Raw genomic sequence first — 26,129 nt, 5'->3', positions numbered from 1 at the left:
GGAATACAATCACACTAAGGTAATAAGGGCACTAGAATCGGTAAAAAATATCCCAAGGGAAGATCTAATAGTAATTAATCCAAATAAAAAGAAATCTAAAGAAGGGGAATTTATTCCATTCATTACCAAATATAATGCCATGGCCCCGAAAATTACCCAAATAATTAAAAAACATTGGGGCATTTTACAGGGAGACCAAACATTAAACACCATTTTACCAAAAATTCCCCAAATAGTGTTTAAAAGGGCAGATAATCTTAAACTACAACTCTCCCCAAGCTGTCCATTTGACGTGGCAAAAAAATCCAACACCACATGGCTTAGGGAACTCAATGTGTTCTTCACATGTGGGAAATGCATTGGCTGTAAATACAGTACCAAATGTAGGGAATTTAAATCCAACATAACAGGTGTTGTATTTCCAATTAAATCCTTCATAAATTGTAAAAGCTCCTTTACGGTCTACCTGTTAGAATGCCCCTGTGGGCTACAATATGTAGGGCGAACAGGTAGAACACTAAAGAGACGCTTTGCGGAACACATTTACAATATTAAAAGGGGTCTCGAGACACATAGTGTCTCGAATCACTTCAAAATAAAACATAACCAAAACCCCGAGGGATTGGTCTGCAAGGGTATAGATTGCCCCAAACAAAACTGGAGAGGGGGAGATAAAATCAATCTAATATCGCGGCGTGAAAGCTATTGGATATACACCCTAAAAACATTAACCCCAAAAGGTTTAAACATAGAGTTTGACCTGGCATCCTTTTTGAGAGATAGCTAATTGATATCAAATTGATAGTTGATTAATATCTAACATGCAAAATCTGTCAGCCAACATCACTAAATTCCTATGAGTCCTCTGCTCAATCTGTCCCATATACACTATATGGATACCATTTGAAGTTCCATTCTTATATAAGCTCATTTTAAGTATATAATCAATTAGTACTGTATTACATGAATTCAGACATGAATTTTTATATATATTTATTTTCATGCATTAGAAATATCAATTGTATTATTTGTTGTTGTTTTTTGATATCATATGTAATACTGTGTGTGAATTGTATTTTAGAAATGTTGTGTTACAGTCTTATTATAACAAGTTTGTGATACAGTTACCATATACGACAGGAGTTTGTAATAAAAACATCAGTACTCCAGTCAATCAGCCCAATACCCCTCTAGGAATAAATATCCTATCAGGGCAAGTCTAGGGCTATTTAGTTGTGCTTAAGTAGCACCTTATAACACCAATCAGCCCAATATCCCTCTGGGAATAATTATCCTATCAGGGCGAGTTTAGGGCCAATTAGCTGTGCTTAAATAGCACCATACAACATCCATGCTCCATTACCCCTGAGGAAGTGACGTCAGAGGTCACGAAACGCGCATAGGGTGGAGCGTAGCTGCACGCATTGCTACGTGCTAGTACCAGCTGAGGAGGTTGCTGTTTGAGGTGACGACATCTGAGGTGGACCTGGCGCTCCGATTTGCGGCCGCGAGGAGGAGATACACGCAGGATCCAGCCTCCACGCACGTCACGGTTCAGCCCCTCATGCTTGCGGACGGCACATTGTAAATCGTGCAGTTAGATCATCTAGCATGTGAGTGCATTATATGTTGGTCTTTTTATTGTTTTATTAAATTGTACTGTACCACACTATTGGGCCTTTTATCTTTTGTGTACCATTGGGCGGACCGGCCATCTATGGAGCGGGAGCAACACCAGTGGGGAACCCGGTGACAGATATCAATCTCCGGTTTAAAGATACCTTTCAAGGCCTGCATTCACCCATCTAGATGTAAGTATCTAGCAGCTGTGTGAATGAGGCTTCAATACACATGAGATACTGCGCAATGGTTTCCTGTTCTCTTTGATTGCAGATCAACAAACTTCAGAAGAAAACCAGGAAGTTAGACTGTGGACATTTTCCAACCAGTTCTTCAACAAAGAGGACTAATTTATCAGGTTCATGCACTTGATAGTGCGCCAAGGACTTTGCTCTCTTACTAAAGTTTTAGAAACGTTTTGAATATGAGAGGAGAATGAGAGAGAGGAATCAAGTGTGACCCCTAGGCAGCGTGCTTGGGCTACTGGGTGAATGATCGTATTTCCAATAGCAATGTGGAAGGATGTAGTAGGGCCAGGTTTGGGAGGTAGTATAAGGAGCTCTGTTTTTGCCATGTTAAGTTTCAGTCGGCGGATGGCCATCCAGGATGATATTCCAGAGAGGCATTCAGAAACTTTGGTCTGTATAGCAGGTGTAAGGTCAGGGGTTGAAAGGTAAATTTGTGTGTCGTCAGCATAGAGGTGATATTTAAACCCAAAAGATGTGATTAGGTCACCTAGAGAGAGTGTGTAGAGAGAAAAGAGAAGGGGTCCCAGGACAGAGCCCTGGGGTACCCCCACACAGAGATCAATAGAGGAGGAGGAGGTGTTAGCAAAAGAGACACTGAAGGTACGATGGGAGAGGTAAGAGGAGATCCAGGATAAAGCTTTGTTCCGAATACCAAGAGTATGGAGAATGTGAAGGAGAAGAGGGTGGTCCACGGTGTCGAATGCTGCAGAGAGGTCGAGTAATATGAGCAGAGTGTAATGACCTCTGTCTTTGGCAGCGTGGAGGTCGTCAGTTATTTTAGTGAGGGCTGTTTCAGTAGAGTGAGCAGTGCGGAAGCCAGATTGTAGAGGGTCTAGTACAGAATAGGTGTTGAGAAAGTGTAGCAATCGAGAGAATACAAGACTATATGAATACATATTACTATATGTTCTAATATGGCAATATTACCAAATGACACTGTAGTAATATAGAATGTATAGAATAAACCTGCACTTAACAATTATGTTTAAAACAGTGGCACATTATTATATATATATATATATATATATATATATATATATATATATATATATATATATATATATATATATATATATATATATATATATATCATAGAAAAAGAACAAAAAGCACTCCGTAATAATAGTCACTGGTGTGGGTGCAGATCTTATAATGAAGAATAAGCAATACAATACCATTTGGAAACGAACTCAGCAGGCAGCACTCCAGAATTGAACAAACAAGTGTATTGAAAAAATAAACACAAAACCAACGTTTCGGTCCACGAATGGGACCTTTAGATACCTCTTGTTCCCTTAACCCCTTGAGTGCCCTAAGAACGTATGGCGTGCTTAAAGAAAAGTGCCACCCCAAGGGCCCATATGACGTGCAATGTATCTCATTACGTGCTGCTAATTTTCTAGGATTGACAATCTTGTACAACATTGAAGGGGGTCACCCTTTCCCCGTCACATTTGGCCCGACGGCTGGAACAGTCAAATGATAACGTGATCCCTCCAATGAGTGGTCATGTAATGCAAATGTGCAGGAGGCAGTGTCATGACTCTCGGGCACACAAAGGGTTAACTGAGTGCCTTTCAGATTTCACAGAGGTATTTTCTGATTTGCTTTAGGTTCTATATATGAAAATCAGAATACGTAGTAGTACCTTTTGTCACATCTAAGGGGTTAGATCTTAATTGGTGAAATTTTGGGGGCAATAAAAAAGAATAGATATATAAAAACTCCAATTAAAGCTCCCTATATTATTATTATTTATTTATAACGCGCCAACATATTCCATAGTGCAGTACAATAAAATAAATATAATAAAATTACTGTTGGCCTGTAGCCAACATTGCTATCTCCTAAAATTTGCAACTGAATAGAGATGTGTGAAACTGTCTAAAACGCATTCGTGAAATTGTACGCATTTTTCCCCCCAAAATTCGATTCCCTGCTAAACATTTTGCCAAGCCTGAACAGGCTCAAAACATAATGTCCCAAATTTAGTAAGCTTTCAGCAAAATACTGCCAGGCAGTAAGAGAAACATGGTGTGTGTCCCATTTTTATAGGCACAACGATTAGGTGATTACAGTTATATTAGAGAATGAAAAAAATATGCACATTACATGAAATTGCAATGCACATTGAATTAATGCTTGCCGAATTGTGTATGGTTTGTGACCTCATGCGAAAGTTTAGCAAATCTCTTCATCTGAAATTCAATGTTTTGTGTAATTGCAAAAGACTATGGCCAGTTGGTTTACTGTCCCTCCGATGACCAAAATAAATCAATGGCAGCAACATGTCTAGATATTAAATCTTAGATCCCATTAAATATATTTTTGCAGCAAGTGGAATTGTCCTTACTAAAAAAACAAACAAAAAACAATAAGAGTTCCTCCATATGCAGTATTGTGTTTTACCTCCATGCTCAAAGAATACAAGACATAAAGACTCACCCCTAACAAAATCTTTAACCTTAACAATCACAAATCCAGTCAAGAAAAGTGGTCCTGACTGGGATTTGCAGTACCTGTAATTGCACGTGTAACGGGTTTTCCCCCACCCAATCGCAGATTATACTGTGGAGGTGTAGGAACATACAGTGTTACCTTAGGTGTGGTGCGTTACCTGTCGGCTCACAGGAGGGCTGAGCTTCCGCCACGGGGAACCTGGGGTATAACCCAACACTATGGGTATTCACTTACACGATGCAGCGCCTCCACCTGCGATGGCTCCCACCAGAGGGGGAGTGGATCCTCGCAGGACAAACACAATGATCACATACACAATGGGGTATAATAACTAAGGACTTTACTAACATGTAATACGACACATCACATTCATAACATAACCTGTGTCCCTCTCAGGAGGAGACACTAACCGTGACGTCTCGCAGGACGATTCCCCAACACTAGGTGATCCCACCCAGTGTCCAAAGAACCCCACCCAATGTCCCGCACTCTTGCAGAGAGTCAATGGGTGACTGCGCAGTCACTAAAACCTCTAGGCCTGTTGGTGCACATGTGATGACATAATACCTGCCGAGCACTCCGGTGCTCGGGTCAGCAACAAGCTTCTAAAAGGATCAGTCGAGCGATGCCTCCTTCTGATCCTCCACTCCTTGAAACGTGGACCGCTTGATCGGTCCCACTCCGGAACAGTCTCTGTGGACCCCAACGTGGGTCCAACCGCTTCACGGGAACAACGATATTTCTCTGTGTCCCTACCTACATAAGGGACACGTGCTGCACTATAGGCCGTCCCTATAGCACAGCATCCTTAAGTGGCTTAAGGGTCAATCTCCTAGGGCATTCGGGGTTGCCTATCCTATATAGGTAGGTCTTGTACCCACCCTACTCATAATATGGGCCCTGGGCCATGGATCCCCGGACTGGTTACCGCTATGAACCCCCCCCAGTTGCCTCGTACTACGCGCAACGCCGCCCTGGGCAATGGCTCCCCGGATTGGTTACCGCTATGAACCCCCCCAGTGGCCTCGCCACTCGCAACACGGACCCTGGGCTATGGCTCCCCGGACTGGTTACCGCTATGAACCCCCCAGCTGTCTCGTGCCACTAATTCACCTAAATGCCTGCCGCAACGCTCTGCAGACTAACCTCAGCCCCCTTTATCCCTGGCTATTCCCCAGCTCTGACTACCATGAGTGACAGGGTCCCTCTCTGAGACTATCCCTGGCAACACTCACTAACCTGGGGGAATACAGGGTTAACTAGGGCCTTAGTGCAGGGAGTCTCCGGCTCCTGCACCCTACCTCCTTCCTTCCTTGGGCTCCTGACTCTGACTCCCGTACTCCAAGCCCGCGAAATGTATCTATATCCCTCCAGGGCAGTCCTACAGCCCTATTGGCTCCTATCAGGCACCTGGTGCCTGCCTCGCTATGCCCCATGGGAGTTGTAGTCCCATGGAGCCTAACAGCACATAGGGACCGCGTGCGCACCTTTCCTATGCCTGCACTAGCTCCTAATGGCCGCCGCAATCTCTCCCTACCTCTCGCGCGACTCTCCTGGCTGGCTCCTACACTCGCGCGATCACTGCGCATGCGCGAGTGGTGGAGTAATGGCGGCGCTCTCTTCGCCGGCCGCCGGGACCGTAGAGACGCGACCGCGGCCTTAGCAACGGCCCGATCGCGTCCCCGGCAACCGGCCCGCTCGTGGAGACAGCGCACCGCTCCCTGCAACGGCCCCCACCCTTGGGATGGCCGTCGGGTCTGCCGCTGGCCTCCGGCAGCACCCGGCATCTCTCCTGGCCACGGAGGCTCCCTAGGAGGACGAAGGGGGAAACAGGTGACCTGGCTACACTCTCCCCCTGGTGAAAAACCCAATGTCCTCGCTTGGGGAACCACATAACCTGGCATCAGTTTACACAATAAAAAATTACATTGCATAATTGGTACACTTAGCAGATCGACTTTACCCTCACCAAAACATGGCATATCACACCCAGCAATACCCGACGCCAGCTGAGACCATTTGTGGGGTGCCCCTAACTGATCAGGTGGGGGTACCTCACTTTTGCGTCCGTGAGCCTCCCCGGGGTGAATCTCTCGGAAAGCACACTCTGGCGTAACAGTCACTGCTTCAGTGCTACTTCCTCCCCCTGGTGGAAGGAATAGCACAGTGTCCTTCACACCAACCTTTACTTGATCATCCATGGCCTGGAAGCAGCAGGCCAGGCGGCCAGGACCTTTCCCTCGGTCCACTACTTGACGAATGGGCCGCTTCTTCTTGGGCGCAAAGGAGGCAACTTCTACTAGCTCCTTTGCCACATAGTCCTTGTCCCTACATACGTGCTCAGCTTCCACTGAGAAGCGAGAATTGGACACTGTCTCTTTACTCAAAGTCTCTGCTTCACCTGGCAGGGGGTAAAGGGTAGATACCTTACCTCTGCGGTGATTCACGGTGGCCAACAGGTCCTCGGGGACGCTGTCAGTTCCCACCTCGGCTGTCGCGGAACCTGCCCCCTGTACTTCTGGGGCAGTCCACTTACTGTCTTGAAACTCGGGAGCATTGGATCCCAGTCCTGGGACCATATGGGTTGGAGCGCACAGGCTCATACTCAGTTCAGGAGCCGTAACTCTGGCCTGTTGCACGGCCACCTCCATCGGAGCCTGTGGGGAGCAAGGGGGTTCCTTACCACGCTACTGGCTTGCGATGGGTTTCTCTTCCTCTGGAACACTGTCAGGTATCCTCTGTGCTTCACCGGACACCACGAAGGAGCGGACGGTGCTCTTCACCTGGATGATAGGTGGTAGGTACTGGTCCACTCGCACTGCAGGACAGCTATCTTCTAAGGGGGACACCTCCACCAGGACGCGATGTCGAGTGGAGCCATTCGCCCGGGTATCCAGACTTAAGAAGCTATCGTGCTCCGCGGTCACCTGGAGGCTCACACCCAACACCCCTGGGGCAGTCAACTCACCCTTGTCGTCGTCAACAGGTACTGATCCCAAGCCTGGGACCGATGGTACCTCTGTAGGCCGGACTGGCCGTGGTAGGGCACACAGGCCCACAGCAGGCTCTGTATCCGCCGATACAGTGGGTTCAATGACATCACTAGAGTGGTCCGCCGGCCGGCGCATCACCACAAGCGGTTGGTCGCTGAAATCACTAAAAGAAGATGGGGGTACAGACACCTTACCCTGTGAATCCGCTGTCTCCTCTGTAACATCGCTGGGGTGGTTCGCCGGTAGGCGCATCGCCACCGATGTGTCACTCGGTTCCATAGCTAGCTTGGCAGGTGATTCCTGCTCAGGAACCAGATCTAGAATGTTCACGAGGGCACACGGGCCCTCCAAAACCTCCGCTCTTGAGGTAGGTATATTAGCATCATTGACCGGCTCAGTAGAGGGGTTCATCGCATCTTCCTCGGTGGGTTCCGTAGGCCGCAGCATCATGGGCTGCAGGAACTGTGCTCCGCAGCAAACACTCTTGGGTCCCCAAGTCAATTTTCCACCTGGGAAGTCACACTGAGTACAAACACATTGTATGCACACCTCATTGTCCACTCTTACCACCTGCTTGTTTATTGGTGGCCCACAGGGGTTAAAGTCCATACCACCAGACAAATTTAAGTCCTTTTGCAAACATGGGCACAAAAGAAAAGACAAGCTCCCTCCTTTTCTACGCCATACTCCATACAGCTGCGGGTGTGTTTCTCTGCATCCCGTACTTTCCTTAGGAGGAACAGAAATTGCTGATAGCTGTTCACTGTGCTCACTCACATGGCGGGGGCGGGGCTCTGGTTTTCCCGCCAACCCCGGACAGATTTCTGCAACCTTTTTCTGAGCAGCCTGGCAGTCAGAAGCACATGTGCCATTTTGAGTGGGCGGGAGCCGCCATTTTAGCTGTGACTCACTGTTAGCATTCCCTGCTGCAGGAGCCTCCATTTTGACTACAGTCCTGTTAACTACACTGCAGCTTTTTGCATAGATCATGAGACAGTCCCCTGCGGAGGACTCGGGTAGGGTTAATACATGGGGAACAGTCTCTAGGCATATGTCACGCGTGGTGAACAGGAGATAGGTAATCCCCCGGCCGTCAGTATCCAGCTTATAGTCTGTCACACGGGCAGTGGCCAATCACGGGCAAGTTCTTACTTGTGCGCGCATTGTGGACAAGGCCGTATCATGGGATACTCCGGCCACTACAAACACGCGCCTTGGGGATAATTGCCGCGCTAAGGCCCAGTCATCGACGTCTTGCTGTGACGGCACCGACATGATGAAAAATATGAATCGGACAATTTAGAAAAAAAATGGAACAGGGCACCCCAGGTCTATCTCAGCAGCGCCTCCAAATGTAACGGGTTTTCCCCCACCCAATCGCAGATTATACTGTGGAGGTGTAGGAACATACAGTGTTACCTTAGGTGTGGTGCGTTACCTGTCGGCTCACAGGAGGGCTGAGCTTCCGCCACGGGGAACCTGGGGTATAACCCAACACTATGGGTATTCACTTACACGATGCAGCGCCTCCACCTGCGATGGCTCCCACCAGAGGGGGAGTGGATCCTCGCAGGACAAACACAATGATCACATACACAATGGGGTATAATAACTAAGGACTTTACTAACATGTAATACGACACATCACATTCATAACATAACCTGTGTCCCTCTCAGGAGGAGACACTAACCGTGACGTCTCGCAGGACGATTCCCCAACACTAGGTGATCCCACCCAGTGTCCAAAGAACCCCACCCAATGTCCCGCACTCTTGCAGAGAGTCAATGGGTGACTGCGCAGTCACTAAAACCTCTAGGCCTGTTGGTGCACATGTGATGACATAATACCTGCCGAGCACTCCGGTGCTCGGGTCAGCAACAAGCTTCTAAAAGGATCAGTCGAGCGATGCCTCCTTCTGATCCTCCACTCCTTGAAACGTGGACCGCTCGATCGGTCCCACTCCGGAACAGTCTCTGTGGACCCCAACGTGGGTCCAACCGCTTCACGGGAACAACGATATTTCTCTGTGTCCCTACCTACATAAGGGACACGTGCTGCACTATAGGCCGTCCCTATAGCACAGCATCCTTAAGTGGCTTAAGGGTCAATCTCCTAGGGCATTCGGGGTTGCCTATCCTATATAGGTAGGTCTTGTACCCACCCTACTCATAATACGGGCCCTGGGCCATGGATCCCCGGACTGGTTACCGCTATGAACCCCCCCCAGTTGCCTCGTACTACGCGCAATGCCGCCCTGGGCAATGGCTCCCCGGATTGGTTACCGCTATGAACCCCTCCAGTGGCCTCGCCACTCGCAACACGGACCCTGGGCTATGGCTCCCCGGACTGGTTACCGCTATGAACCCCCCAGCTGTCTCGTGCCACTAATTCACCTAAACGCCTGCCGCAACGCTCTGCAGACTAACCTCAGCCCCCTTTATCCCTGGCTATTCCCCAGCTCTGACTACCATGAGTGACAGGGTCCCTCTCTGAGACTATCCCTGGCAACACTCACTAACCTGGGGGAATACAGGGTTAACTAGGGCCTTAGTGCAGGGAGTCTCTGGCTCCTGCACCCTACCTGCTTCCTTCCTTGGGCTCCTGACTCTGACTCCCGTACTCCAAGCCCGCGAAATGTATCTATATCCCTCCAGGGCAGTCCTACAGCCCTATTGGCTCCTATCAGGCACCTGGTGCCTGCCTCGCTATGCCCCATGGGAGTTGTAGTCCCATGGAGCCTAACAGCACATAGGGACCGCGTGCGCGCCTTTCCTATGCCGGCACTAGCTCCTAATGGCCGCCGCAATCTCTCCCTACCTCTCGCGCGACTCTCCTGGCTGGCTCCTACACTCGCGCGATCACTGCGCATGCGCGAGTGGTGGAGTAATGGCGGCGCTCTCTTCGCCGGCCGCCGGGACCGTAGAGACGCGACCGCGGCCTTAGCAACGGCCCGATCGCGTCCCCGGCAACCGGCCCGCTCGCTGAGACAGCGCACCGCTCCCTGCAACGGCCCCCAACCTTGGGATGGCCGTCGGGTCTGCCGCTGGCCTCCGGCAGCACCCGGCATCTCTCCTGGCCACGGAGGCTCCCTAGGAGGACGAAGGGGGAAACAGGTGACCTGGCTACACACGCATAAATCCACAGACTGTATGGATGTTTCCAACAGCTATGATGGATGCTTACTTTCCCGCAAATGGTTTTCCTTGTCCTGCATGATACTGATGTCTTTGAAGTAGTGACTTCATTCTGTGTTAGTCTTATTTCAATAATGTTAATTATCCCCTTCATTGAGTGTGATAATGAGAACGGCAGCTGTAATTTTATTTGCTCTACTCTACAAGGAAGGGGTGGATTTAACAGCAATATACAGGATATCAATCTACATTCAGGGGATTGCTTAAATATTTTTTTGTGGAATCCGCCATCGTCATTTCCTGCCTTTGTCATTCTTCTATCTTTTAGGGGTTTATTCCAGTTATCTCTATGGCTAGCACAAAGAAGGTATTTTCTTAATTCAAAATAATAATGTAGGAATTATGAGAATGGACTCTCTGTCATTTTTTAAATGACACATTTGTAGAATTGTGTTTGTATTTGCTGAATTATACACGTCTTAATCCTATTCTTGTTGTTTACGAAAACTAAAAACACATGATGGATCATTTGACTGTAATATGATCCATCATTGTCATAAATGTATATCAGTTGGTATTTTTCTGATTGAAAGCAAAGTGACACAATTATCTTCTGGTTGATCTTTATTTATCTAAAGCCTGTGTTATTGTTAAAAAAAAAATCAAAATAGATGACTAGATATTATATTAATAATGTGTCACCTGCTCGGAGAATGCTGTTCACAAAACAAGTTGTGATGTTCTTGCTCATGATACTATTAAAGAACCCTAAACACACTGTGTGATGATTCCATTAGCATGTAAAGCACAGCATTTTCTGACTTTGCATTGCATCTCACTTGGAATAAATCTAGTGAAATACATGTTTTTTGTGGTCATTTAATACACTTAGAAAGGTAGGTTATACCAGGGCCATAAGCAATTTAACTCATAAAAACACAAGCAAACAAATATCAAAAGAAAATGTATATTGGTGGAAAAAGAAACATGTGAAGAGTAAAGTTGTATAGTTACAGGCTCTATAAGCCCTTCCTGGTGTACTGGGGATGGACTGAAGCAGCCATGTCAGAGTAAATAGAACTGTATGAAGTTCACACTTGTGTGCGTGTCTCTCTCTCTCTCTCTCTCTCTCTCTCTCTCTCTCTCTCTCTCTCTCTCTCTCTCTCTCTCTCTCATCAGTCATACACACCATGCACTGACTCAATCCAGACTGGTGTATGATTAACAAAGGGGCTTTAATTAGCAGTCACTGCATCAGATCTTTATAGCGGTGCTAGGGTTCAGAAGATTCCAGGCTTCTGGATGGTGCTTGACCCTGATAGTATGGGGTCAACTTCTAGTCAGATGTTCCCTCATCCTCAAATGCTGAAGGTGAGCACGCTCATCCCGCCATGGGAGAGACTCACAGCTCTCTGCTTCTGTTCTCCTCAGAACCAGGAACAGGACTAATTCGTTTTGTCTCTGCCTCTCATTCAGGATGCAGAAGGGGTGGGCTCATGGTCTACTGTATATCTATGCCTGATAGGCTTACACAGGCCATGAGTCACCCTCGCACTCCTGTCCATCAAAGAGGAGCACAAGGGAGGTTACTAGCCTAAAAAATTAACCTGCTACTGTCTGCAACTCGCAGGGACTTACATAACAGGGGGAAAGACAGGTAGAAAGAGACATACCATGTTACAGGTGTTAGAAGTCTCTGCCTGCAACTGGTCAGTACACACACAAAGTGTGATTTCTGATTATTCAAAGACATGACTCTCAGCAGCAGAGTGTGAGAGCAGCACAATCACCTCAATAAGCACACAAAACATTATTTTAACTCTCACAACCTGATATGATGCACTGCCGATCCCAGTGCCAGAGGAGCTTGACTTTAAATCCACTGGTGATTGGCTAAAATGAATCAGGCACTTTTAGCACTTCAGACTTGTATAAGTGTAACACCTTCCCCCCTCCCCCCCCCAAGGCAGATTGGTAGTTACAGGGTATGCTGTGGTGCCGTTTAGCTCACCTATGATCTTCCAGGAAGTCTGAGTCTCCAGAGATGTTGTAGGGAGTAGCAACAGGTCAGTCTTTCAGGCAATTCTCTCTGGGTACAGCGCCTCCATCCTGTGAGGCTCCTGCCATGGATAGGAGTGCTCCCCACAGGCACCTTCTCTGATAGTGATCCACTCCACACCATGAACATATTGTCTTTTATTCTGAGCCAGCACAGACTTAACGCATACAGGTCTCTCTTTTCTCCTCTCCTGGATTAGACCCCAGGGGCTTGAGTCCCCAAGAGCCCATCCTTAGCCCCTTTACCCACTGATGGGGCAAGGTGGAATCACTCCCACCCCACAGAGGGAGGGAAGACAGACACACATGTAACCGGGTCCCCCTCGCCCCCCATAAGCCCTTTAGCCTCCACTGCGGCGGCGGATGCATCCGACGGGTGCCGAGAATGTTGCGGGGGCACGCGGTGCCAGTGGCATTTTGTGGGGGCATTCAATGGGGTTGTAGAGGCGAACCGGTAGCCGGGAGCTTCCGGTACACCCAGCTAGAGGGGGCCACCATCTTTAGTTGCGCACGCATGCACAGATGGGACCAGTGGTGTGGCAGCCAATTCAGGGCTTTATGCATGCGCAAAGAGTGCAGGAGAGGTGGCCAATGTCAGGAATAGCTCTGCAGAGGGACTACAACTACCAGAGGCCACCGGGAGGAAATCCACATGCCGCGCAACAGCCAATAGGGCTGGAGCTTCCCCTGCAGGGGGAAATAGATACATTTTCATGTGCTGCAGCCACACCAGTCTGAGTTGGGACAAGGAAGGAGTAGGTTGTGTGTGCAGGTGTCTGTGTGCAGTATGATCAAGTCACAGAACAGCTGCATCCTGGCCTCAGGTGATCTGGGACCAGACACCTGCTACTACTACAAGACTATTTCTACAAGACTTCTCCCCCAATGCACTCAAACTTAAAGCGCTTCACAATTACAGTATAGTACGCAGTAAGCAGCATTGTACATGGAAATTTTACAGACAAATTCTCTGCCTAGATGAGCTTTCAATCTATATTTGGGTACCCGAGGGAGATAAAGTTACTGGCCCAAGGTCACAAGGAGCTGAAACCGGGATTCGAACCCCTGCTTCAAACTCAGTGTCAGCCCATTTTGTGGGAAAGTGATTCATGAACATGCCAGATTTAATACAAAATATTCATAATTGCTGTAAATACTTCTCAGAACACTGCAATTTAGTTTTTTCTCCCAGGAAACAGTTAATAACAGACAAGATTGTAGTTGATATAAAAAAAAACACTAATCTATCTGAGAGGCTACAGCTGGATTTAGAACTGACATTAGCTAGAGCAATACAATACATGCAGCATACTGAAAGTCCGGAGTCAGCAGTGCTAATATACCCTCGTTTGTTGCACGAAAAACACTGGTGGTTATCCCCCTGCCACGGTGTGCCAACAGCCCACCCAAATGAAGCCTCAGTAGGCATAACAGGAGGAGATTGTGAGTAGAGATGGGCAAATTTGGGGGGCAAATTTTAATCCGCAGCAGATCAACTGGTTCCTTTGGTCCACGGATTTCAGTGGATAAATGTCAAAAAGGGTGATTCGCGTTATGCAGATTTTTTGTTATTATTACCAATACACTCCGCGGATTCCCCAACCATGAATTTGTAGAATCCAATCTGCAGATACAGCAATCCGTTGGTGGATTCTTGAGAATCTACTACTTTTGAACTGCTCACTGCGCACTCATGTAGCTCCACAAGGAATATTAAACTGTCAACCAGGATGTAGAAGTGGTTTGCTTTTAAAGGAATGCAGGGGAAACGTGCTAAATATGAGCAATGGTCAGTAAAGCTGGTTTAGCTCACACTAATAGAGCTGCTGCCCAGTCTAGCAGAGGTTGTGGTTTCTAATCCTGTAGCGTTTGACCAGTGCTTTAGACTTGTCAATTTAGTTCTTAAGGGAATCCTTTTAGGAAGTGTGGGATGTGAGTAATTTAAATACAGTTTGCATATATTACAGGTATCTAAAGTGTGCTCCCCTTGGAGCACCAGTGTCTCTCAATATGTTATTTGAAGGGAGGTTTCGGGGGATAAATGTAATGCTTTTTAACTCTACTGAAATAGGTCTCTCACCATTGCTTTCTCCAAAAGCCATATTTCATGATTCAGAATCCGTAAATCGGATTCAGATTTGTAAAATCAAATCCATTTGCAATTTTAAATCAATTGGGAACAAAAAAAATAATCTGCATTTTTGAGACTGATCCACAGCTAAAAGGAACTTGCAAATTTGCGAAGAACTAGAAAAGTTTGTCTGAAAGTTTTGCGTGGCGAACTTTACCCATCACTAGTTAAAACCCATAACGGCATTATAAGGATTTTTTTTTGCTGCAAGATCACTTATCACTGTGATCAGTACATAACAAAATATTTTTTTTTACATTTTTAAGTATTAAATACTGTGCTGTGACTGAACTTAACTTCTAGCATACCATGTATTTAGACCCATTGCAAAAATTATTTTACTAAGGAGCATCTCATATGAGATACCTAATAGGAATATCCCAAAATGCCCACTTTAGAAACGGCAATGCAATTATAGCTAGCCCTAACGAGATTTGTCATGTAGATATCAAGAATAAGTGCAATGCAGTTCCAAAATTCAATATCAATATTAGACCAGCTTTGTCTTTATTTTGCGAAAGCTATTTAAACCAATAAATGTCATTTTAAATGTAACTTTACCATGAAAATCTCATGGAATAATCTCCCTCATGTTGAATCTATTAAATAATTTGCAATAAATAAGCAGAACTGACTGTTGGCTCAATTGTCTTTAAGTTGCTTAATAGGCGTTGAAATAGATACAGTAATCCATATTGATGGAATATTCACCACAGCTTCTGCAATATGTACCGTGTTCCAAATATCAATATTTACAAGGTAAATAATACTTACAGGATCTCTTTTCACAAGTTCTGAATTAGATACCACTGCGGTGAGATGAACAATTGTAAACAAGGAGTTCAGCACATAAGAGAAAAACAAATTCTTGTGTAGTGTTATCCTCTGACAGCTGAGGTTCCTAAAAAACATAAAACACAAAATATATGTTAATTGATTTGTATCACTGCTTTGATAAATGAGTTGGAAATATTCCCAATACAGTATTCCTTTCGTAGCTATCTCATTGGAAACTCCAAATTAACTTATTTGTAATTAAGAAGGAGCTTGTTCGTGGGCTCGAAATCCGAAATCTGTACACTTCAAAATTCGTTTCAAAGTTCAAGTTGAACATCTGAATGAAAATGAAGCTAAAACCTAAGAAATGCTAAAAAAAAGTGCACCAATATTTAAAAATGTCTTTTTTATATATTTTTTTTACAAATCTAAACCCAAAACCAATTGAGTTCCTTCAAAACCAAAACATGCGTGAAAGTGCCCACCCTTATTTGTAATCCAGTTGTATTATATCTGATCACTGGCAAAGGTTTTATTTTGTACACTAAGAAAATGACTTTGTACATACAAAATTAGGCACTAAACTTTCTGTATTTTTTAGCTAACTGTGTGAAACTCTAATAGTTCATCACAAAGTCATGAATGAACAAGTTTTATAGTGGTACTGAATGAGTAAAGAATTTTACGGTCTGGTGTAAACTAATGTCAGGTAGAAACAGAGTTCCATTTACTGACTAATGAATAAACTGTGAGAATTCCGTTTCTGTGTTCATTAAAAAGTTCCCATCCAAACTGTGCATTTTAGAGTGCAATTTGGTTCTTGTTGTGCAAATGTGTGTGTGTTACAGTAAGCAAAATTTGAAGGCAAATGAGTAAATCTTTCAAAATTAGCTGTTGACTAGAAATGGGCGAAACCGCCCAAATCCATTTCCCGGATTTTCGCTGATGTTACCCCCAAAATCCGTTTTCGCAGTGTAAAATCCACATACGGATTTGAGCGGTTTCAATCCGTGCAGATTCATCAAAAAGCACCACGGGGATACAACCCGTGGAGGGATTTGTAGCATCCAATCCGCGGGTTCAGCAATCCTTTGTCGGATTGTCAAGAATTGGATCCTGTAAATCCATCCACGGGTCGCGGAATCCGCAGAGTTTATTGGTAACAATAATTTAAAAATCCGCAAATCGCAAATCGCCTTTTTTGAGATTGATCCGCTGAAATCCGCGGACCAGAGAATCTGGCCGATCCGCGATGGATCCAAATTCGTCATAACAATTTGCCCATCTCTATTATTGCCATAACATTCAATAAGCTGTGAGATCAGCAAAATCAATAAATACTCACGGGTAAAGGGTGGCGGTATGTCAGCCTTCCCTTTACCTGAGTAGAAGTGTTTCCATTATACTGTAGCAATATCCCTCTTATATACAGTAGCCAGACTTCTGAGTATTTATTAAATTTGAGGGTGAGAATTAAATAGGTAAAATTGTTGCATATTTTTCAAATATCTGCATATACGTATCTTTGAAAATATCTGACCCCAAGTAAAATAGGTTAGATATTTTGGAAGTACAGTATATAAGGAAGGAGGACTATTACTACAATAGGCTCTCTCGCTAACACTCATTTGATGTTGAACGCGCATAGAAATCAGATGATTTTTTGTATGTTTCATCAAAGATAATTTTTAACCAATACATTCGAAAACTCCAGATTTTTACTCAACAACTTGCATTTTGTTTTCTTGCAATTTTACATGGCAAACATCAAAGTTTAATAAATAGTCCCCACGTCCGCTTAAGGAACCAAATGGAACGTCAATACACTGCAACTCTAAAATCTCACCGTAAAATAATATTATAGTAAAATAAATTGATAACATGGATTACATTAAATAAGTTAAACATTCGGAATTTTTGTGATTCCTATATTCCTTGTTTATGCACAGTGAAATGACAGGGAGAAAGAAACCAGATGCCCAAAATGAAAGGCAGGTCTCAAGAAACAGGATTCAATACATACTGTATATACTGCAAGCTCAACTCTAGCATAACAGAAGATGAATAAAATGGTTAATGCGAAAATAAATCATTTCTGAAGCACATATGTATGTATATCTTTATTGTATAGCACAATTCATATACATAGCACTTCACAACAGTATTAAAAGCAGGAGTTACCCCTATCTTTGTTTTTTTTCCTGAACTGGAAAGTATATGGGAAATCAAGGAGACCATCTCTGTAAGCAAATCAATGTGGCTTTGACACACTTTTCCTTCTCCTTTTATATCCTATAACTGGTAAACTTGTGATTCCTGATGAATTCCACTTGAAAATTACAATTCGATAGTCAGCCAAAAAACTATTTAACACATTGGATTCTTTAAATTAAATCTACCTCCCCCTTACCCACTGCTCCACCCCCCCCACTACGCTGGGATCCCTCACAGGTGGAGGTGCTGCACCAAGAGTATTGTATTATATCACCCCGTGCTCCCCGTGGCAGAGGCTTAGGCCCCTGTGAGCCAACAGGTAAAGCCAGCACCCGTAGACTCTTTACCCTGGGGGAAAGAGGGCTACATATAAAATGTTTTACCAGAAAGTAATGTCCTGGGCATAGAGTTATGATGACAAATACATGGTTGCAACTACATTGTTACATTAAGTGAGCAGGGTTATACATTATATACAAGACATTGCATGCACAGTAAGCGATAATATATGTTATAGGCAAATGTAACAGGTACAGACCTGATTATGTTGAGCCTTGGGACCATGAACAGTCTTTTGGAGTCAGATCTCAGATGATAAGTGCTGCGTATGGTAGGGGAGAGGAGCTGGTTCAGATAGATGGGCAGCTTGCCCAGAAAGTATTTGAAGGCAAGACAAGTCATGCCCTTTCCTCGGTTGCTCTACCGATAAAACACTAAAGCAGGCCCTAATTCTCTCCCGTCTCGACTATTGTACCCTTCTGCTGGCTGGCCTTCCTGCCTCTCACCTATCTCCCCTTCAATCAAAAAATAAGAAGGTAAGTGGATTAATGAAACGGCAGCTCCAAGAAAGCTTTTTGTTTTTGTCTACGTGTTTTGGTATCATTTTTACATGTAGTTAAATAAATCTTTTTGATTTTTTCTATTCTGTGAGTTCTGAGTTTTTTCTTGGAGCTGCAGTTTCATTGATCCACTTATGTATTTTCTGATGCTCTGCGATTGAAGAGACTGCATTGGGGGTTACGGAGGATTCCTTTCCTATGGACACATGCTAATGCTGAATCTGCTGGAGGAACTGGATGGTGACTTATCGTGAGTTTTTCTAAATTGCACACCGGGTATAGCTGGAGACATGGGAGCAGTATTCTAGCCCTCCACGTCGGGTGAGGATTGCATATATACTCTTCACCCAGGTATTGGGCTTGTTATACTTTTGGGTTCCCTCTACTTGTGTTCTCCTCCTATCCATATATATATATATATATATATATATATATATATATATATATATATATATATATATATATATATATATTTAACAAAAAGCAGCAGCCAGCACTCCAAGCAACAAATGTAAAGTCAAGGTGCATGCTCCATAGAAATCAATATAGAAACCCTGTCTTCCCATAAGAGAAGGCACAAAAAGACATGTATTAGCAGTGACAAAATAGCACACTATAAACCCAACGTTTCGGTCCTGGCACACCCCTGAGGAAGGTCCTGCCATAACCGAAACGTTGGGTTTATAGTGTGCTGTTTTGTCACTGCTAATACATGTCTTTTTGCTGTATCTGAGTGTTGCTGCTTTTGTGCCTTCTCTTATGGGAAGACAGGGTTTCTATATATATATATATATATAACAAAAAGCAGCAGCCAGCACTCGGTGCATGCTCCATAGAAATCAATATATATACCCTGTCTTCCCATAAGAGAAGGCACAAAAGCAGCAACACTCAGATATAGCAAAAAGACTTGTATTAGCAGTGACAAAACAGCACACTATAAACCTAACGTTTCAGTCCTGGCAGGACCTTCTTCAGGGGGGTGCTTCCAGACAATGACACCCAGAGAACATATATACCCCATAGTTCACCGTGTGAGGACAATTAGAGGCAGCTAATTGTACAATCCTGGAGTTCCACGAGTGCAATCAGTGTATGAGGTAGTACGGCGGCCATCTTGGAAATCCGGAGACAGAGCAATGTATGCTATCGCACATGTGCAAATGAGTACAGGCTCCCCTGGTGGACAAAAAAATCCTAGCGTCCAATGTTGCTAGGAAACGCATGTGTGGCGTCATAAAGTCCTGGGAAGTCAGCTCAAAGTAAAGTTGCGCATGTGTAAGGCTATATATATATAATATATATATATATATATATATATATATATATATATATATATATATATATATATATCAGCAGCAGTGTTTCCTATCACTGTTTAGCCCATTCTGTGCTCTGCATTATATGTGTACAAGACAACTATTTCTTCTTATTTTTTAATTGGTCTCCTGAGCTTATATTCATTTTTTTCACCAATGTCCCCTTCAATTTATCCTAAACGCTGCTGCTAAAATCACTTTACTCTTACCTAAACCTGTCAGTCAGCATCTCTCCTGCTGAAATCCGTCTCCTTGCTTCCTATCAAGTCCCATATTACACACAACATTTTCCTCCTTACTTTTAAGTCTGTACACTCCTTACATCTCAGCCCTAATTTCTCGCTATACACGGTTCCATCTCTTGCGTTCTGAACATCAAGGATGTCTTCTCTCTACCCCTTTTGTATCTAAAACCCTCTCCCGCCTAAAACCTCTCTCACTGCCCCACACCCCTGGAATGCCCTTCCCCTCAATATCCGACTAGTACCCTCTATATCCACCTTTATTCCCATTATGTTCTATATTATTAAGTCACGTATATTACTGCTGTAACGCGCTATTACAAAGATGACACTATATAAATAAAGATATACATACAGTATGAGTATGTGTATAAAATATAATATAATATACACACACATTACTCATGAATAGCAATTTTAACTATGAGTTTTATTATTCTTTTTGTGGATTCCACTGTTTGGTCCCTTTTATGTACTGTATGTATCTTGAGAAAGGCCTCAGTGGGGGCCAAAACATTGATCTCCCTACAATATATATATATGTGTGTAACCCAAATTCACCCCCCCCCAACCCCCAATCGCAGATAGGGTGCATGTGAGGGAAGATCTACATGTATTACCCGGTGTGGTGCTTTACCTGTTAGGATCACAGGAGGCCTGAGCCTCCGCCAGTGAGAGCCTTGGTTGTATCCTCTGGAACAATACTATATGGTGCAGCGCCTCCACCTGCGATGGCTCCCAGCAGAGCGGGAGTTGTTCCTCGCAGGACACATTCAAATGAACACATACACTGGATGTAAAATAGCAACGGTCTTTACTATAACAATACAATATGCATACACTTCTCACTCTATAAACTCTTATCACTCTATAATACTAATGGCACAACTACCCAAAGCGTCAACGCAGGGCGCAACCCTCCACCGCCCCCACACCGTGTCCACTGTCCCACACCCAAACCCAAGTGTGTGGTGACCGCGTGGCCCACAAGTATGAGGATGTTATAGATGGTGCACTTAGGTGTAGGGTTACCTGCCGAGCGCTCCTGCACTCGGACCAGCAGATAATCTTCGCAAAGGCTCTGCCGCGATGCCTTCCACGACGCTCCTCTGGGCGATCTCACCCGGATAGATATGACGGTCTCTGCACTTGCAGAGAGTGATTCGCTGCCATCACTGGCCAGGATATTCCTCTTCCTGGCTGGACCCTCACTTGTCTGGGTTCTACAGGACAATGTCCCTATCTAAGGGGAGTCCCTGTAGTAACCACAAGCTGAGGTGATTGGTGCCTAGCTGGGGCCTACGGGAGATGTCTGGCCTAGTGTATGAGCCACTTGCTCTCTACACTTACCCACCCTCCCCTGTCTGTGTCCCCGCTTCTTCGGCTTACTCACTGCAGCACACAACAATGTATCTTTCCTCTCAGGGAAAGCTGTAAGCCCTATTGGCTCCCTGGTGTCAGGTGGCCTGTCTGCCTCTAAGCATTCTGGGGGCTGTAGTCCTCCATGGCCCTCTTTCCTATTGGGGCCACGTGCACTATGGGTACTGCGCATGTCCGAACTTCTAATGGCCGCTGCCACCACTAACTGCGCATGCGTGACTGTGGGCCATCCCTGCGCTACGGAGCACCTCTGCTGCCACTTCTTCTTTACCAAAATGGCCACCGTTTCGCTACTGCGCATGCGCGAACCTCTGCGACACAACCAAGATGGCGACGCCCTACCTCCGATGCCGCCGGGGGCCCCTGCAGCAGCAACAGCCCCTGCCGGAGCGAGGGTAAGGGGGACCAAGGGGGACCCTGCTACATATATATAGCGATGGCAGGTCCAGCTATCTCTCTACTGTACCTTTCCCTGTCACGTAAGTTCTAGTAAGAAGCAGACAGTGACAGGCTATCCTAATGGGTTTCACCCTCCTCATGCTGACTTCCTGAGTAACTTGAGTGGTGGTGCAGATATTGGGCCCTCCCTCTTTGAGCTCAGGAAGAAAGTAGCTAAATTATAATGACGTTCAGCCCCTTAGGGGTGAGACCTTCAGTTTGTTCCAGAATATACCTTCATGGGGTAGGAGCTATCCTTGTCTCCTCCCACCTGGGAGAGAGATGTGCTCAGCCCCTCATGGGCTGAGGCACTAATTCAATCCACAGAGGCCTCACTACTACCCACAGGCCAGTACCACCCAGAAGCCAGGGATCTACCTTATCAACTAAAGCATTGAAGTAACAACATCGAGGGCATATCATCTCTCCTGTACCTCGCAGTTAATTAGCACTACACCTAGCAGTAGCCTGGCCAAGATCTCCCGGAGGGAAGGGGAACATGCTCTATGTATATATAGATAATGGTGAAGGGCAGGGATGCGGACCTGTCTATAACATGTGAATATGCTCACAGGTAATATTTTATATGCTATATGCTATATGCTATATGGTGGAGGGTTGTTAGTCACCTTTTCACCATAACCTTAATAATGTGTGGTGAAGACCTACTAATAAGTCTCAAACTGCAAATCCAGTATAACCAGCCTCACACTGATGAGACCCGCAAGGTTGAGGTGGTCTGTCTGTGAGTGGGTTTATTGGCTTTGCATCTCATCCCAGGCTATGTCTAAAAGCTGTGTTTAAAGCAGTGTGCATTGGCTTAAGGGTTTTCCATGTAATGTGGGCTTGAGACAAAAGGTGGCACTGTGTGCTCATTTGCATGTCATTTCCCGGAGTTCCTTGCTGCAGTGGAGGCGCTTTTGTAGGTGATAATGGCGAAGGGCAGGGTTGCGGACCTGTCTATGTCATGTGAATGTGATCACAGGTAATATTTATATAAATATATAACGTCCATATAAACATGGCATCACTTTGAAGGTTTATTATATATAGATGATGGGTTACAGTCTCACCGTCACACTCTTGTAGCCGTGATCAGTATCACAGAAATTGATTTAACATTTGGTGCTTTTTTATTTATTTTTTATTTTCTTGACATGCACTATCAATAAAAAAAAATTGCACAATATTTCGGAGCCATGCCCCTTTATCAGTCTGACAAACTGTTCAGGTCACATTGCCTTTGTCCATAAAACATTTCAAACAAGCATAATTGATATTGCTAAATATATTTTATAGCATACAGAAGTGAATTTGTACTGAGATTCAAGCTTACCTTATCTTATGTAAGAACAAAACACTTCATAAAGTGTTCAGATATGCCTGTGTACAATGGACTGTGATGTACTTGTTTGGAAAACCTTGCTAGTAAAAGCTACTTCAAAGTGCACTTTATTAAATGGTTGACTGGAGATTTGATTACTTTAAAGAACAGTGAAAAGGAAATTCAGCGGAAATCATTTATTAACTTTGATTTGTTGTTAAAAATAATGTCTGTTTAGATTAATGTTATTGTGTAGCTCTCTGTAGAGGGAGAAAGGGGGTGGCCCGGGATTAAAGGTGTTACACCCCATTTGGCCATCCCCTGACCTCACCAGGGAGACAAGGGGTTAACTGGGCTGAGACCCAGAACTGTGATTTAACTCCTGTTATGACATGTAAATGTGTATTCCCCTGTTCCCCCTGTTTTATTGTAACATCTGGTTGATCAGTGTCTGCATCACACACACACTGGACCCCCGATAAGGGTCGAACCGAGAAGAGCGGGCCGCGCCATAGGTTCCAATGGCGGCGGCAGAACCAGCTCAGGAAAACGGCTAAGTGTCAAATGCTGAAATTTGTTAATCCATAGCTCCGGTTCCGGAGGGCCCAGCGGATCAGGGTTTGGGGTATCTGTAGCCACTGCTCCGGCATCGCTGTAGAACCATCCTTGACCCGCTTGGACCAACCCGACGGAGTATGGACCCCCTTGAAAGTTCTGGATTTCTCCCATAGGCTTCAATGGCGGCCAAACCCCATTGACCGGCTACGGCGGAAAACTCCCATTGACTTCAACGGCGGCATCGCCCCATTGAAAGTCTATGGCGGGGATTACCATAGACGCCAATGGCGGCGGTTTGCCATTGAAAGTCTATGGCGGCGGAACCCGTTGTTTTCAATGGGGATTTAGTGAAAAAACGTGATTTATTTTACAGCGGAGATTTGTGTATTAAAATGTAAAACGGTTTTAAGTGTATTTGTGTATCTCCGGTTTCCCAGGTCGTAGCAGATCGCAAATTGGACCATAGGGTGTCCCAGTTCCGGCATTGAGAACTGGGAAGTTTGGACCTGCTGGACCCAAAGGAACCGGATATTTAGATATGTTCATGTTTTATCCAACATACTGTATTCCGAGATATGGGTAAAACTCAGAGGAAATTCCTTTGCATACCAGGGTAGCATATGGCCCGAAAGGCGACCCAATGTCTAGGACTTGAGTATGTTTCAAAGGATTTTATCACCTCCACTGTTTGCATGAGGGTGGAAACTACTCAAACCAGTGCAGTCTTCAAGTGTTCCAATTCACACCTCACAACAAAGGATTTCCTGCCAGCTACTCCGTTTGGTAGACTAGCTGGCATTCCTGATACAGAGGAGGGGTTATAGAAATGGGACTCCAGAGCTCTACTGCGCATATACCAACTAGCCAGGGGCATGTGTCAAAAAGTGTTCCCACGTTAATCACTCAGAGTTAATTGAAAACCAATCCACGGTACTCAATGTTAAGGATAGGGCACAAAAGGTTTATAAACTGATGTCCACCCTGTATCCTTTGTCTTCAATTTATCATCTGATGGCTACCTGATTGCGAGAGAATTGCTATGCTATATACTTCTCATTCCCCAAATCCAAAGTAAGTGTACTTCTTGTCTGTTACTGTATTATTCGTGTGTTCACCTATCCAAAGGAATAAATATACTTTATTATATCTAAGACTCGTCCCAGTTCAACCCAGTGATTTGTGTAACACTGTAATAACCTGTGGCAGGCTATCGTCACAGGCTATTATAAGTTAACTGGTGGCAGCGGCGGGATTGAACTGGACCTAGATTACAGTATTCTGAGGGGTACTGTGATCTAGTGGGGACTCGATGGTAATTGCGAGTTCCTGGGTCTAAAGATATTGAACACACGTTAGTGCAACAAGTAACGCAAGTTGTCACACCACCTCACCTGCTGCGACCCAGAGCCATGAGTGAAGTGGAGAATGCCTATTACCTGAAAACTAGAAATCAGCTAAAAGACAAGTGCCGTGAATATGGACTGGAATATGTGGACCAGGAGGTCGAGGACATGATTGCCGCAATCACAGCACATGAAGCCGAGCTTGCAGAGTCTCAGGATACGACTCAGCTTGCCCTTGTACAGCCGCCCGAAGATCAGGGACTGAACCCAGTGCCGGAGCGGCAGGATCCCGGGGAGGGGACAAGTGCACCTCCCGGGACAAGTGCGACAAGAGGGGCACTGATGGCTGCGGCCACCAGTCCATTTACCTCTGAAATGTTGGCACTGATTACAACGTGGGGAGACCGAGGGACAGTGGAGGAGCGGCTAAAGTTTATCTCAATGGCAGTGAACAGACCCGCTTATTGCCCCCCGGTCCAAACCCGCAAAGATGAACTCCAACTGGACAAGCACAGTCTCACCAAGTACGTGGAAGGCACTGATTGGATCGACATGTTTTTAAGGAACTTTGAAACGCAGTGCCGGCGGTACAAGGTGCTTCTCGAGCATAGGGTTGCACGCTTGGACCCGCTCCTCTCCGGCTTGGCTAAGCAAACCTTGATGGCGCTTACAGAGGAGTTTGCTGATGACTATGACCACCTGAAAGACCTTTTGCTATTTCAGCACGGTTTTACCCCTGAAGCTTACCGGTGTAAATTCCGGCTGGAGGAGAGGCACCCTCAGGAGACTTATGTCACTTATGTGACCCGCATGGCTTTGTACGGGTTACACTGGGTGGAGGGCTCTGAGGCCAGGACTTACCAACGCCTGCTGGACCTCATCTTTCGGGAGCAGCTCATGCAGCAGTGCCCGCCGGCGGTGAGGGCTTTTGTGTATGACAAAAAGCCCAAGACCTATACCAAGGCAGCGAGGATGGCCGATGACTATGTGGTCAGCCGGTCCCAGATGACCGCCAAGGTACCAGCCAAAGCGGCGACCACGCCAGTGCCG

The 26,129-nt window shown here is 45.4% G+C and overlaps 1 protein-coding gene across 2 annotated transcripts in view; it reads right to left on the bottom strand.

Annotated features, from left to right (window-relative positions):
- CALCR (calcitonin receptor) overlaps positions 1-26,129 on the bottom strand; it is a 379,531-nt gene that overhangs the window by 93,781 nt on the left and 259,621 nt on the right. For both annotated transcript variants that reach the window (XM_075587337.1, XM_075587336.1), the window contains one exon: positions 15,420-15,546. In XM_075587337.1, the coding sequence (XP_075443452.1) occupies positions 15,420-15,546 (127 nt within the window). The remainder of the gene's footprint in view (positions 1-15,419; positions 15,547-26,129) is intronic.

The sequence above is a fragment of the Ascaphus truei genome, chromosome 2 (genome assembly GCF_040206685.1).
Source record: "Ascaphus truei isolate aAscTru1 chromosome 2, aAscTru1.hap1, whole genome shotgun sequence".
Classification (NCBI taxonomy): Eukaryota; Metazoa; Chordata; class Amphibia; order Anura; family Ascaphidae; genus Ascaphus; species Ascaphus truei.
This window is presented reverse-complemented; position numbering and strand designations above follow the sequence as displayed.